Raw genomic sequence first — 14557 nt, forward strand, 5'->3', positions numbered from 1 at the left:
GTTTGTCTTATGTGCCAGAAAATTGAACTGATCTGCTTAATGGGACTATCAGCACAGGATGACTGTTCACACCAAGTACAGGCGGTCGGTGCATCATGACGGGGCTAATCATTTAAATCCACCTTCCCAGCTGATTGAAACAATCACCTCCCTCCCCTCTTCTGTGATTGACAGCTTCAGCTTCATAGAGCCAGAGAAGGGAGGAGATAGAAAACCAGCATGTGGGAAGGTGGATTTAAACGATTAGCCCACCATGATGCACAAGTGCCTATATTTGATGCAAACATTCATCCTGTGCCGATTCCCTTTACCAATTTGTCAGCCAAACACACGATTGTAGTATGTAAATAGCATAGGAAATACAACTCTATGATAAAGAATGTTTTTTTTCTATTTCTTTCTAATTACAACAGATGAGAAAGCCGAGAATATTAGTTGGTATAGGTATAAAGGTCATATACGGATGAGTATCATCATCTGTATGAATGGTGTAAATATAGTATAATTATATAATTCGGTATAGTTTAGAATAATTCGGATGGCTATTTTTACAAGGATGATGAATCAATGTAAATGTATTGGCAGTTCCATTTTTTTTAAGGTCCTAAATTGTGTCTTGTGCCTAAAGCGACATATGTGGAATACAGGCTTCCATAAACGATGGCTTGTTTTTGGCCAATTCCTACAGAAAATAACCAGTGTTCTTAATAAAAATAGATTTTATTGCAGTTAGATGCAATACTATACAAAACAGACAGATCATATCACACTGAAAGTATTTTACCAGTCATTACCCAATGTTTTCTTCTACCGATATATACTTATGTTACTGATATCTACTGCCTGTGGTTGTTAGATTACATGTACAGACACAATGACCAATTACCATCTCCCTCAGTCACTGCGGGGAGCTCCATGGGGATGCTGAAGATATATAGGGCAATGTACTGGAGCATTTTTAATTCTTTTACCATGCGGCTCCTAATTGTGTGAAAATAACAGGCACACATCCCTAGCTTTCCTATAAGACATTCTAAATAAAAATGTAAAGATGAGACTTTCTCAATCTCCCTTGACAAATATCACTGCAAGAACGTGTTGTGCAACTCGGCATCATGATGGTTGCCAAGTGACAGGTGTGAAGTTCTTCCGAAAAGGCGAATCTTGGGAACTGCTATAATTTTTTTTTTTTATTAGCTATACATATATAATATAGGACATAAGATCTGATATAAATCTCACCATGTGCCCTTAAACAATTCATTGATATAGATAGACCCATCTCCAGAACTTGTGTTTGCCTATCTCGCTGACATAAGCAACCTTGAGGCCAAGAATTCTTCATACAGATGGAATAGATGTATATACTATAGCTGTATGTCTGGAGGTTTTACATTTTTAGGTAACGCAGTGCCCTCTAGTGTATGGTCATGAAGACATGAGCAGTTTGTTGTAGTGACACATTTTTATGTTAGTACTAAGTAAATCATCAGGGGAGTATGCAGCTCTCCGACATGTCATTGCTAAGAGTTACACACTTGGTAGAGTATAACATCCAATTCCAAGTACATGGGTCTGGTTGGCATTCTGTGCCACATGTAGGCAAGTACTTCACAATGCCCCAAAATAAGGAAATTGTTGAGCCGAGGTTTGTGTGGCAATCAAATCACATACATGACTTCCATTTAGAATATAGTGCTTTTGTCGTACAATCTAGGGTAGTTTCATAGCCAAGGATCTCAGCTCCAGAGCTACAGAAGAATCACAAGGTCTACAGTGGCCCAATTACAGCTATGAAGGAGAGGTCATTTCCACATTTGCTTCTGAATGCGTAGTTTGGGCTGTATTAGTAGGGTTTTCCCAGCCCTCTGGCAGCTGGACCACTAATGGAGCATAGTCCAGAGGTTCCTCTTCAAAGTCCCACTGAAACCTCTTGGTGAGGTGGCCACGGAAGCGGAGAGCTTTCTTCCTCAGGTCTTTATTTGTGGATGGGGAACACAGGAATGAGAAGAGCACCTGTGGAGTGAGATAGGAGAGACTGTACAATGAGCTTCTTTATAAAATGTTGGCGTCTTTTCAGCTAGAATCAGTGGGGTCTGCCCATACTGTTATATCGCGTATTACATCCATGTTGTTAATGGGTAGAACACGTTCCCATTATATAGTCTAGCAGGCTATTCTCATGTCTGTGTTTTTTTATGATGAGTGGTAAGAAAAAAAAAATAAAATAAAACTGAAACGTGTTTTTGCGCCGATTCGCTGATCAAATTCACCCATTCAAATCAACAGCACCAAAAGAAAAAAACAGACAATATGTTGATGTCATCCATGAGTGCTGATGTCACCTGAGTGCTGTCCATTTCTTACTGTTTAATGGCTTAGAAAAGCATGACATTTTTTTTCGAGAAAAAGCAGACGTCATAATGGTAATAAAATTGGACAGAGACTTGACACTGATGAAATTTGGTCTATTTGTTGAGTTAACAAGTACGAGCAAAACAAAAAAGGTCTGCATCGGGCCTATACCCATGTTGCTGCCTAGAACTGATTGGCGCTGATTAGTAGCCTATTTACACGAGCTCGCAAAAACGTTAGTTGGTTACCCAGGCCAACTATACAGCTAGGTAAAGAAAGTAACATGCTGACTCCTAACAGTGTGTAATAAACTCACTATTCTGATTCCACTTCTGGCAGTTGTCACATGACCACTCATAGGTGACTTGCATACTTGGAGTTGCAAGCCAACAGCTTTCTCCTTTGTTTCTCTCAATGGTCTTAACTAAGTGGAAGAGAAAGCAGTTGGCACGACACTGCAAGTAAGTGGTCACATGATGACCTGGGAATGTGAAACAGAGTAATCTGAATAGTGAGCATGTTACACAATGTTCAGATTTAGCAGAATATTCTCTCTACCTAGTTATATAATGGGCTCAAATAACCCCAATATAATTGTTTTGCTTTCAAAAAGCAAGAATGATTTTTATGCCAGCATAAACAACCTGACAACCAGACGGGAGGATGGTAGCATGTTTACTTGTGCCGATAATAGGAAATGAGTGTTCTTATGAATGCTCGTTCAACAATTATTGGCCTGTTTAAAAGGGATATTCCAAGATCCTATCCCAATAAGTAGAAGGTGTAGTAATAATATTAGCAAATACTTCCAATTAGAAATATAGTATAGTTACCTGATATAGCGATATCCCTTATCTCATGTGCAGGACATTACAGCTTAGGTATCCATGGTTATGTTTACTCATATATTGACACTTAGTTGCTCATGGTTGTAACCACAGATGCCCTGCACATGAGGTAAGAGACATGACTGTATCAGGAGAACTATACCACATTTCAGACATTTATCTGTGGATAGATAAGCTGTAACTGTAGGACAACCCCTTTAAAAAGGTTCTGAGGTTTAATCTTCCGGACTTCACTGTTCTCGGTCTCCTAGCTTCCTGTTTACCGACACTTCAGACCAGCAGTATAGCTGCAATGCTTGCACAAGCAATGCACTCTCTGATGCATTAAATGAGCTAAACAACACCAGACGTGGTAGGATTGTGGAGTGCTCCAACAATCAGGTTAGCCAAAGATCAAAATTTACAAGGCTCTAAAAATCCTGGAAGCACTGCACATGCTCAACCATTTTCCTAGACTGAAGTGGAGGCCGGTAACGTACACAAGTATTAAACAATAAAAATCCTCTCTGTTCTTGAGTATAGAGAGGAATTTTAATAATTTTAATCATTATTGATTTTGAGAGAATGCCTTTAAGGGCTAAGAAAATTGAGGAAATTTTCTTAAAATGGATACTAATAAAACAGTCTAATGATATTTTTACAAGGATCGTTATTGCCAACAACACAAAGAGAAAAAGGACGCGGCTCACGGGATTAATTTACCTGCAAAGTGCTGGTCAGGAAGTTGTCCTGGGACACAATGTCTATGAAGAAGTCTGTAGGAACCTGTGCCAGCTGGTGATACAGGACAGAGATGACCTCATTGTACAGATCTGGATGCTGCACGGAGAACGTCTCTGCACGGCACAACAGATTCAGCAGCTTCTTCCACTGTTCAAACCCCTCATATACGTTACCCAGGAGGAAGCACACAAAGGAAAACTGCAGCTCAGCTGGAATGGAAGAAACCGTAGGGTTAATAAGACAACTGGCATTGCCGCAAAAGCATTAGTGTCAAGGATATAATAATTAGCATTATTACAATGAGGTCAACTCATTATCAGTGCAAGTATGTCAGCACTGCACAGGATACCTAGTCTGCTGGCATTGAATACAATTATAATGGAGAAAATGTGAAATACATCATTTCTTAGCTGTTTTTCACTGACCTAGAATCGCCAGTGGATTCCCTGGATAGTTGATGTTGATGACTTGTCCCAGGGCATAGGACGAATCCATGCTGTGCTGTGTAATCTCAGAAGGGGTGGCATTCTTTGGGTACATTTTCTCCGGTAACTGGCTGAATCTGATCTCTGTTCCCTCTTTCTGCTTCATTTGGGGAAGCCTGGACAAGCCTTCCTTATAATTCTGGCAGACAGTATCATACCTGCGCAAAGGAGCAAAAATATAACCACATACAAGTTCAACATGGGCTCAACATGTAGAGAATATAGCTGTGTCAGGTATCAAATATATATATTTTATTTTCTCTCACCTTTAGGCCGGAGCCACACGGGGATCTACTGCGATCCTCGCATGACACTCGGCTCACGCTGGCAGCACAGCAGGAGCCGAGTATCATGTGAGTGTCATTGCGACTGAGGAGGGGCGGGCCGGCGCTGAGGAGGGGAAGGAGGGATTTATCTCCCTCTCTCCACCGTAGCCAGCTATTGCCATTCTCGCCCTGCAATCGCGGTACACCGTTGTAATGCAAGTGCAGTGTGATTTTTCTCTCGCCCCATAGACTTGAATGGGTGCGAGACAAATCAGGATCGCATTGCACCCGCAGCATGCTGCGACTGTTTTCTCGGTCCGATTAAGGCTGAGAAAATAATTGCTCATGGGTGTTGACTCATAGGCTAATATTGGTCCGAGTGGAATGCGATGTTTTATTGCATTCCACTCGCTCCGATTTTCATGCCATGTGTCTTAGGCCTAATTATCACGTGTTTGAAAAAATTAATAACTTGAAATGGTAGTAGATGTTATGTTCCTGTCCCACCATGAAGGGTGTAATAATGCTACCCAGGCCAGAATGTATGCATTTAAAGAATAAGTGAACTAATAAAAAACGTTCTCTATGACAAGGCTACATGTGACCCTCCGAGCAAGTCCGGCGCAAAACGTGCGTTGGGGTTGCGGTGGTGCTAATTGCTGACAGGGTACTCTATGGGTGCGTGTCAAATTGGCATCGGTACATGCTGCGTTATTCATCTTTGACAGGCTGTATTTTCCTGCTCTTTACTTGTGTATCTGGTTACCGGTGCCTCCTGCACAATTATGACCCTTCCTGCACGTTTTTGTTTCAGCATTGGCACTTTATTTATCTCTTGTCCTGCACTAGGCTCTTTTAATTGTGTATGTTATTTATTTTACTTGGATATTTAATAAAGATTCATATTTTTTGGTAATACCTTGGTGATTATGTGACTCCACTCTCTTATAGGTTAATTGATTACCTGGGAGTTTTTTCACCTTTTTATTTTGGTGATCTTGAGTTCCCCATCTACACATGTAGATTTGGTCAGCTTTTCTCAGGTGTTCATATGTGGTGCATAATAGAAAACGTGAAAGAAAGAATCCCTTAATCATTTACACAGAAAGAATCATTATTCTACACAATATTCTTTTCTATATCTACCTGGGTAAGTTATGTTTGACTCGATCTTCTGTGTGGGTCATTTCCTCCATAGGCAAGACCTCTGGAAAGGAACAAATGGTCCCACAGGCTGGCTGTAGCTTCAACATGGCTTCTTTAGATATATGGTTGGTGAGTGACACCCAGCGGCGGAGACTTTCATATGGGTAGGGCCCCAAAGATGGGTCCAATGACATCAACTGTTCCCTTAATTTTTCACCTTCTTCCTCGGAAGCAGCAACCATTTCTTCTTCCATACAGTCCCATTGCAGGAGACGAATCTCCTTCTGCTCCAAGTGGAAAAAAATGCCTGAGCGTGGACCAGTTTCGTCAGCAGCACCACCAATTCTTTTTGCGCTGTAGTGAATAAAATGAATCCCTGGTGGCACCATCTTAACACCTTTGAAGCGAGGACCAACTTGCCAACTATTTGAGTCTATGCCAAACTCTGACCCCTCAGGTACTCCAAAGATGACAATTGTTGCGCCTTCAAAAAACAACTGCCGAGCCAAATCTGGATCCATTTCTATAGATGAGCTTGCCATATCTGCGCAAAAAAAAAAAAAAAAAACGTAATTGATTAAGGTTTAATCAAAGTCTCACGGATTGAAAGGATTTGAACACTTTCAGGGGCCTATTGGACCTTTTACCACATTGTTCATATCGAAATGGACACAAAGTGTAATAAGGTAGTGGCTGCAGAGCAGAGTAAAACGTTTTTCTCTCGACTCTTCGTATAGGAGATATTAGCAGTCAATGTACTTGGCAGCTAATGAGTCAATTTTCATTAAGTCCAAGTGGGTATTATCAAATAGTTTTCACCAGGGGTGTGTACTTCTTACCCCTGTATGATACTGCCCCATCATAAGGCTATGTGCACACAGTGCGTTTTTCGCGGCGTTTTTGCGCGTTTTTCGGGTGCGTTTTTGGCCTCAAAACTGCAGGACTTTGCTTCCCCAGCAAAGTCTATGAGTTTTAATTTTTGCTGTCCCCACACATCTGTTTTTTTTCAGCTGCGTTTTTGTGGTGCCACAAAAACGCAGCATGTCAATTATTCCCGCGTTTTTCACTGCGCTTTTCATCCATTGAGTTCAATGGGATGTTGAAAGACGCAATGAGAAACGCAAATAGCTGCGTTTTGGTGCGTTTCTAAGACCAAAAACGCAGCTATAAACGCAGGAGGTGGGTAGTAAAGTGACGTGTACAGGAAGAGGATTCCTTCTGTCAGTATATACAGAAGCGTGAATCCTCCCGGTACCGTCACCGTCGCTTCCATCTCCCGTCCTGTGCATGTATGCTGCCGTGCGGCGCCATGTCTGGACGGGAGGTGGAAGCGGCTGCGAAAACAAAAGTTAACAGTAGAAAAAAAAAAAAAAAAGTTATACTCACCTGTCTGCAGACTCCCGGTGCCATGCCCGCTCCCAGATTCTGTCACGGTATCGCCGCTCCGGCTCCGGCTGTGTGCAGACGGCCGGGAAAGCTCCGATGGATGCAGGACCTGGCGATGGATCACCTGATGCAGTCACCTGACGCATCAGGTGATCGTAAGTATCGCGGTGACGCGGGCGCCCGGCCGGTATCAGCGGATGCGTCAGGAGACTTCATCCCTGATTACCGGCAGCTGCTGCAGCGATCGGACGGGATCATACTCCCGCCCCATCGCTGCAGGAGCTGCCGGTAATCAGCAGATAAGTGAGTATTTTTTTTTTTTTTTTTTGCACCGATGCATCAGCTGATTGTATAATCGGCTTTTATACAATCAGCTGATGTGTGATGTGCTTCAGCCCCTAGAACCTGACACATCAGCTGATCGCTTTGCCTTCCAGCAAACCGATCAGATGATATTGGATCCGGATTGGACGGTGCGGGACCCTGACCCAGGATTACTGCGGAGGGGGGTTCTTTATTTCAATAAAGATGGAGTCACTAATTGTGTTGTGTTTTATTTCTAATAAAAATATTTTTCTGTGTTGTTTATTTTTATCTTTACTAGAAATTCATGGTGGCCATGTCTAATATTGGCGTGACACCATGAATTTCGGGCTTAGGGCCAGCTGATAATATACAGCTAGCCCTAACTCCATTATTACCTAGCTAGCCACCCGGCTTCAGGGCAGCTGGAAGAGTTGGATACAGCGCCAGAAGATGGCGCTTCTATGAAAGCGCCATTTTCTGGGGTGGCTGCGGGACTGCAATTCACAGCGGGGGTGCCCAGAAAGCATGGGCACCCTGCACTGTGGATTCCAATCCCCAGCTGCCTAGTTGTACCCGGCTGGACTCAAAAATTGGGCGAAGCTCACGTCATTTTTTTTTTAAATTATTTCATGAAATTCATGAAATAATTTAAAAAAAAAAGGGCTTCCCTATATTTTTGGTTCCCAGCCGGGTACAAATAGGCAGCTGGGGGTTGGGGGCAGCCCGTACCTGCCTGCTGTACCCGGCTAGCATACAAAAATATGGCGAAGCCCACGTCATTTTTTTGGTTTGGGGGGGGGGGCAAAGAAATCTTGCATACAGTCCTGGAAGGAGGATGCTGAGCCTTGTAGTTCGACAGCTGCTGTCTGCTCTCCTGCATACACTATTGGATGGAGTATGCTGAGCCTTGTAGTTCTGCAGCTGTCTGCTCTTCTGCATACACTAGTGGAGAATGAAGAACACATTGAAGAAGGAAATGACATCAGACCTTTTTTTTTTGTTTACTGATAAAAAAACGCATAAGGACGCAGTGAGCAAAAACGCAGCAAAACGCAGCAAAAAAACGCACCAAATCGCGGCAAAACGCGTGCGTTTTTTGCCGCGTTTTTTCGACGCAGGTGCGTTTTTGTGCGTTTTTAGCGGCCAAAAACGCACAAAAACGCAGCGTCAAAAAAACGCAGTGTGTGCACATAGCCTAAGAAGGCAGCCGCAGAATGGAAAAAGAAGAACACGCCCCCGCAATAGCATTGACAAACAGCCTGCTCTGCTCACTGCAGAGTGATGATGTGCTGGAGCACAGCAGACCCGAGTGTGACTACCTGACAGATTTCAGTTCTGGGGCAGTGCTGCAGAGTTCATTTTATTTACAAAGGACATCTTCAGCAATCATATATATAGTTAATGGAGTGGTGGGCATACATCCACACCACTGCTCCATTCACACAGGGAACTCAGCTACCTTCAGTCTTATGCCAGTCTTAATGAATCAGCCCCTTAAGATGCATTTAAAATCGACACTTCTAGAAAGGCTCTGAAATCAGGCTGCCAATCTCCTGACAAGAAAGTAAAATGCTTGGTCATTGGGTGAAATGACATTTAGGTGTGTTTGAAAATCATTCAAATGATGGAGATATGTGCACATGACACCTTAAAGGGAATCTGTCAGCAGGTTTTTTCCACCTCATCTGAAGGCAGCATAATGTAGAGACAGAGACCCTGATTCCAGTGATGTATCACTTACTGAGCTGTTTGCTCTCATTTTCATCAAATCAATATTTTCTCTCCTGCAGATCTAACAGTTACACAGAGCTCATGAATATACTGGACTACCTGGCAGCACGCCAAGTAGTCCTGTAACACTAATCTACTGCTGATTAAACAGTGGTTTTATAAAAACTACACTAAGCAGCCCAGTAAGTCACACACCACAAGAATCAGGAAATCAGGATCTCTGCCCCTACATTATGCTTCTCTCAGATTAGGTGTTAAAAACCTGGTGACAGATTGCCTTTAATTCCGATGGCATAGCCACCGAGGTTTTCTATGGCGAAGCCGCTTCAGAAACAAAAGCTAGTGGGATTTTTCCAGCAGCCGCTCCAGTAGGTGGTTTTGCTATCATTTTTTGTGGCGCCGGCGGCTTTTTCCCTATGCTTCCTATTATGCTACATTCACATGACTGTTCGATTTTTGCAGTCCGCAAAGAACAGTCCTGTTTTTAACGGGTGCATTTGTGTAGCATCCGTGTGACAACCGCATTCGTACCGTTCCGTTCAGTATACGGTCCATATGACATCCGTGTGACTTCCATCTATTTTTGCGGACCACAAAAAAACCCAAAATGAAGTAGAGTTACATGTAGTCCTGGGCATCTAGCCAGATGCTGGTCCCCATATAAAGTGTATGGGGAACAGAATCTGGCGCAAAGGGGTAGGAGCAAGCTCTACATACCCACCGATTACTGATGTGGCTGTCACACTGCTCCCGCAGCAGCTCTTTGTTCTCCCTGAGCCGGCCGGTCATTAGTCTCATACATATTCACTCCTCCCCTCGTCTGTGATTGGTTACACTCAGACGTGCCCCCACGCTGAGTGACAGCTGTCTGACTGCAACCAATCACAGCCGCCGGTGGGCAGGTCTATATCGTACAGTACAATAAATAATTAAGTAATTAAAAAAAACAGCGTGTGGTCCCCCCAATTTTGATACCAGCCAAGATAAAGCCTCACAGCTGCTGGCTGGTATTCTAAGGCTGGGGAGACCCACATCATTGGGAGCCCCCCAGCGTACAAATATCAACCAGTAGCTGGCCGGAATTGCTGCATCCATTAGATGCAACAGTCCCGAGACTTTACCGGCTCATTTCGAAAGCCCTGGTGCGGTGGCACACGGGGTAATATATGGGGCTGATACCAGCTGTGTAATGTCCCCTGGCATCAAGCTCAAAGGTGTGATGTCACAGCGTCTATCAGATACCCGACATCACTAACCCAGTCAGTAATAATAAAATAAAAAAAAAAAAGACAACAAAAAATTTTTATTTGAAAAAACACTCCCCAACACATTCACTCTTTCACCACTTTATTGGAAAGAAAAGACAAATCCAGGTCCGGCGTAATCCGATAAGGGGGTCCCACGACGATCCATACTCACTGTCCCAGTCAATGAAGAACAGTATGGTCCCCATTGGCTGGGAAAGCAGTGCAGTGACCTGAGCTAACATTAATAGGTCAGCCCATGTCACTGTAGGGGATGATGAGCGCTGCTATCAGGAGGTTAGCTAGGTGCCTTTCTACTATGGAGATAGAGGCCGGGACTTCCGCAGGAATAACGCTCGAATTTTGCAGGTTTTCCGCAACCATTCCGCGTGAAATCCGCAACAATGGATAGCTGTGGATTCCGGGGGAGCTGCTGAACTTGTGGAAATACCTGCAGAAAATTCCGCAGGTATTTTCTCCAGTGGGCACAGGGCCTAGGAGTACAGAACAACTGTTCTGCGCACATGAAAGGGCAGTAAGCCGATCTAATCAGACTATGAAGCAACCCCAGATTGGCTACTATGTAGCCAATCGGTGGTCAATAAAAAGAAGTTATCCACCTCTGGGAGACTTTTTTTTTCTTACATAAAAGCATGTATTTGGCCCTTAAAAAAATATTTTTTGTAATTGTGTTTTATTAACCCCCTCATGACATGTACATCATATGTCATGTCCCTGCCTTTGATGCGGGCTCAGACACCAAATGACATCAGAGTGCAGTCCAATGATTTGCGCGTACCTAATATATGCTGCCAGTCGCAGCTTACAGCAATATTTTTCTCATGCTCACTCATCAGAAGAATGAGGAAAAATAAAAAGCTCTGGTTGGCACTGCCCCATAGTATAAAATTGGAATGAGTGCTATCCAATAAAACGCCAGTGTGAGCGAACCCTTACATTGTCTATGGGTGTCTACAGAATGGGTTAACTGATAACCTACCAGTGAGCACATTCTAATGGTCCAATGGGAGAATTTCTAACTCAAGTTCACATGATCAGTTTTGGATTCTCTGCGGCATTTCTGCAATCATTAGGTAAGTTATTTGCACTATTTTTCTCAATTTTTGATGCTGCAGTTTTTGAAACAATGTGACGTTCCATAGATGACCATGCTTTAACAGCCAGCCAGGGACTCGAGTAGTCGGACACGCGGGTCCCCGGTGGCCTCTCCCTGCCCACTGCCATGGACTGACAGGTCTCTCCCCACCTCTATGTATCAGCTGTCAGGTTCACTTTAACCTTAGTGTAGGTGCACAGATTTTTTTTAATGTCTACCAAAAACACTCGCAGTACATATGTCCCATCTTTTGTAACTCCTTTGAATAACTTTAGGCTCCCGTCACGTCCTTATATAATCACGTATGTGTGGCATGGTCCGTTTTGACCATCCATTTTTATTGTGATCCCCATCCGTGAGCTGTGTTTTCACATACCCGTTGACTTGTGTTGGCCCCTTGTTATCCGTGCTGCCAGATAAAAACAGACATGTTATGTGGTTCACATGGCCATGCGAATGAGTATGTGTGGTATCCGTGAAAGAAATGTCCCACGTATGGATGACACACATACCGTAAACAAAAGGCGTGTAAAGGGGACCTTAGGCTTAGAAAGCAGTAAAGTGGCTAAAGGAAGTGACTGATCCATTCTCCTGGCAGCTAATGCTTGGATGCTATGTTATATATGGCGTAAAGGTGTAAAAAAAGATGCTGCAGGGAAACATTTCTGGGGTTTTCCTGCAGTGGTTTTTGTACACCGGCATCTAAAAGACACCATGTGCAGATACCTGTACTATTTTATTTTCTCATCTCAGTTGATTTATGACCACACACACACCACATCCAAGTTGAATGCATAGGGAAAGAAAGAACCCTTTTAAAAGGAATGTTTGCATTTTTTTTTTTTAAAGTTTGACTTGCTTTTTCTATCTACTGTTATTCTCCTGCAATAAGAACCTTTATCTTATATAGTTTACAGCTGGTTTCCATGGAGTTTGATCAGTAATGCCTTCCAAGACCCTGGCTTCTTATGTGCAGTCAGGAATGGAATGATCGTGGTCACAGAAATCCCGATTGGCAATGGCCCTGGGGTGCAGGGGGCCCGCCGACCTCAGCCCCTGCTTCAGCTGGATATGCATCCAAGAGCACACATCCAGCTGAAATGCATCGCAGCGACCCGTCAGGTTTCTGTCCTGAGATACACGCTGTCGGCCAAACAGAAGTCGGCAGATTTCATTTAGTCCAAGTGACTGAGGGCGGCGCATAACAATAATGTCATGCATTGCCATGGCACGGATGCCGATGAAAGCTTCCGGCCACTGCACGTTGGGTACACAGGAAATCGCCACGAGACGTGGGAGCCGGGGAGTGCAATGTTTGTTGTTTTTTTTTGCATTAGACAGAACAAAGACATATTTACCAGGATGTGGACATATATACCAGCAGAGGGACAGTAGATACCAGGGGGCGGACATACATACCAGGAACTGGACATATATGCCAGGAGGGAGACAAATAGACCAGGATGGGAGGGGGGATGGCAACTCGTATCTCTTTACAGGAGTTAAATTGCTAAATATATCCATACATCTGGCAACATGGTGGGGGCCCATGGACCTCTAGTTATGCCAGTGTGCAGTAGTTACATTGCAGGGGACGGGTACTAGTCACCTCCCTCCAGGCCATTAATTTCAATATGGCAATTAGCTGCCCCCTCCTAGTTCATGACACACTGCTGTTCTAAATCTTGCCAATCACTAATTCCCACCATCGCAGCTCTCGGCCTCCTAATCACGGCTCTCACTGTCCAGAGAGCGGTGTGTTTCTTCACATGTCATGGTGTCTTCTTATACAGTGATAAGGGTAAACGCCACAACAAACCACTAATAGCTGAATGTTAGAGCAGAAGTTGTGCTGGGCTTTATAGTTCTAATAGAGAAGAGCCAGGAGCCAGGGGTGAAAGATGAAAAAGTCGTGTGCTGCTCAAGAGACGGCTATTAGTCTCCAGCTCTTCACTGAGCACAGCACTGCCAATGTAATGCAGCCATACTGCGAGGCTCCTCCACAGATTACAGGGCAGCACCTTATAACGCGGGGATCACAGCACCTGCGGCTACATCTCCTCTAAGGAGCTTGGTTCTGATCACAAAACATTAGGGGGCTGCGGTGCAGCCACTCTCCCAGCACTTTCACCCCTGTATGGGTACGGGAGGGGGTCAGATGCTACTGACGTCACTATATCCCCTCAATACAGAGCTAATATGATAGGGGTTACAGGACCCGCTGCCCACCATACTCCGTACACTGCACATATCCGTACGGAAACTTTACTTCCACGCCACTCACCTGCAAGATGAAGCCGGAATTTCCCGACACACCACAAATATCTTCCCCAGAAAGCATGAGCTGGAATATTAGTTCCGTGCATAAATCGTTCCTGCCATAGGAGGCAGACCGTTTCCCGCGCTTTTTAGTCAGCGTGCCCTGCGCAGTACGTCTGCACGTGCTTCTCTTATTGTATGACATGACATGTATTTGAAAGCACTTTGTAAGTGGATGTCTTCATTTTTATTTGGGCACATCTACGTTGGGTATACTTGGTAGTAAGCGCTTCATGTATGATATGAAAGCAACTGTTTTCTATAGCAACAATATTGTAACCGGTGAGACAACCCTCCTTTTCCTGAGGTGAATCTCATTATTAACATGAGGAGTAGCTGATGAAACCTCAAGTGATGGAAAATCTGCAGGTACTTCAAAATGTGGCTTTCCTGTGCTCAGTAGTGGTGAGTGAGCACTACCATGCTGTGGGGCTCGGTACAGGTAACGAGTTGTGATGAGTGAGCACTACCATGCTCGGTACAGGTAACGAGTAGTGATGAGTGAGCACTAGTGATGCGCGAGTACTAAAAAGCTTGGGTGCTCGAAGCTCGGGCCAAGCATCCCAAGATACTCGTGTACTCGGCCCGAGCCCAATGTTATCCTATGGGAGACCCGAGTATTTTTATGAAA

At 44.0% G+C, this 14557-nt stretch overlaps 1 protein-coding gene across 1 annotated transcript; it reads right to left on the reverse strand.

Moving 5' to 3' along the window:
• Positions 1–701: 701 nt before the first annotated feature.
• AAR2 (AAR2 splicing factor) lies at positions 702–13931 on the reverse strand. The gene is made up of 5 exons (XM_075347549.1): positions 13892–13931; positions 5824–6367; positions 4352–4569; positions 3906–4135; positions 702–2016 (listed from the first exon to the last, which is right to left on the reverse strand). Exons 2-5 carry the CDS (start codon positions 6363–6365, stop codon positions 1792–1794), a joined length of 1215 nt encoding a protein of 404 aa, XP_075203664.1. The 5' UTR covers positions 6366–6367; positions 13892–13931; the 3' UTR covers positions 702–1791.
• Positions 13932–14557: the final 626 nt, after the last annotated feature.

Source organism: Anomaloglossus baeobatrachus, chromosome 5 (assembly GCF_048569485.1).
Source record: "Anomaloglossus baeobatrachus isolate aAnoBae1 chromosome 5, aAnoBae1.hap1, whole genome shotgun sequence".
NCBI classification, from domain to species: Eukaryota; Metazoa; Chordata; class Amphibia; order Anura; family Aromobatidae; genus Anomaloglossus; species Anomaloglossus baeobatrachus.

Bases quoted from the DNA above. Each gene is read 5' to 3' on its own strand.
- AAR2 (XM_075347549.1), bottom strand. From the start codon at position 6,365: ATGGCAAGCTCATCTATAGAAATGGATCCAGATTTGGCTCGGCAGTTG. The intron at 4,570-5,823 runs GTAGATATAGAA...TCCTTTGCGCAG, and splicing joins GTCAAACATAACTTACCCAG to GTATGATACTGTCTGCCAGA. The intron at 2,017-3,905 runs GTAAATTAATCC...CTCACTCCACAG, and splicing joins TCCTGACCAGCACTTTGCAG to GTGCTCTTCTCATTCCTGTG.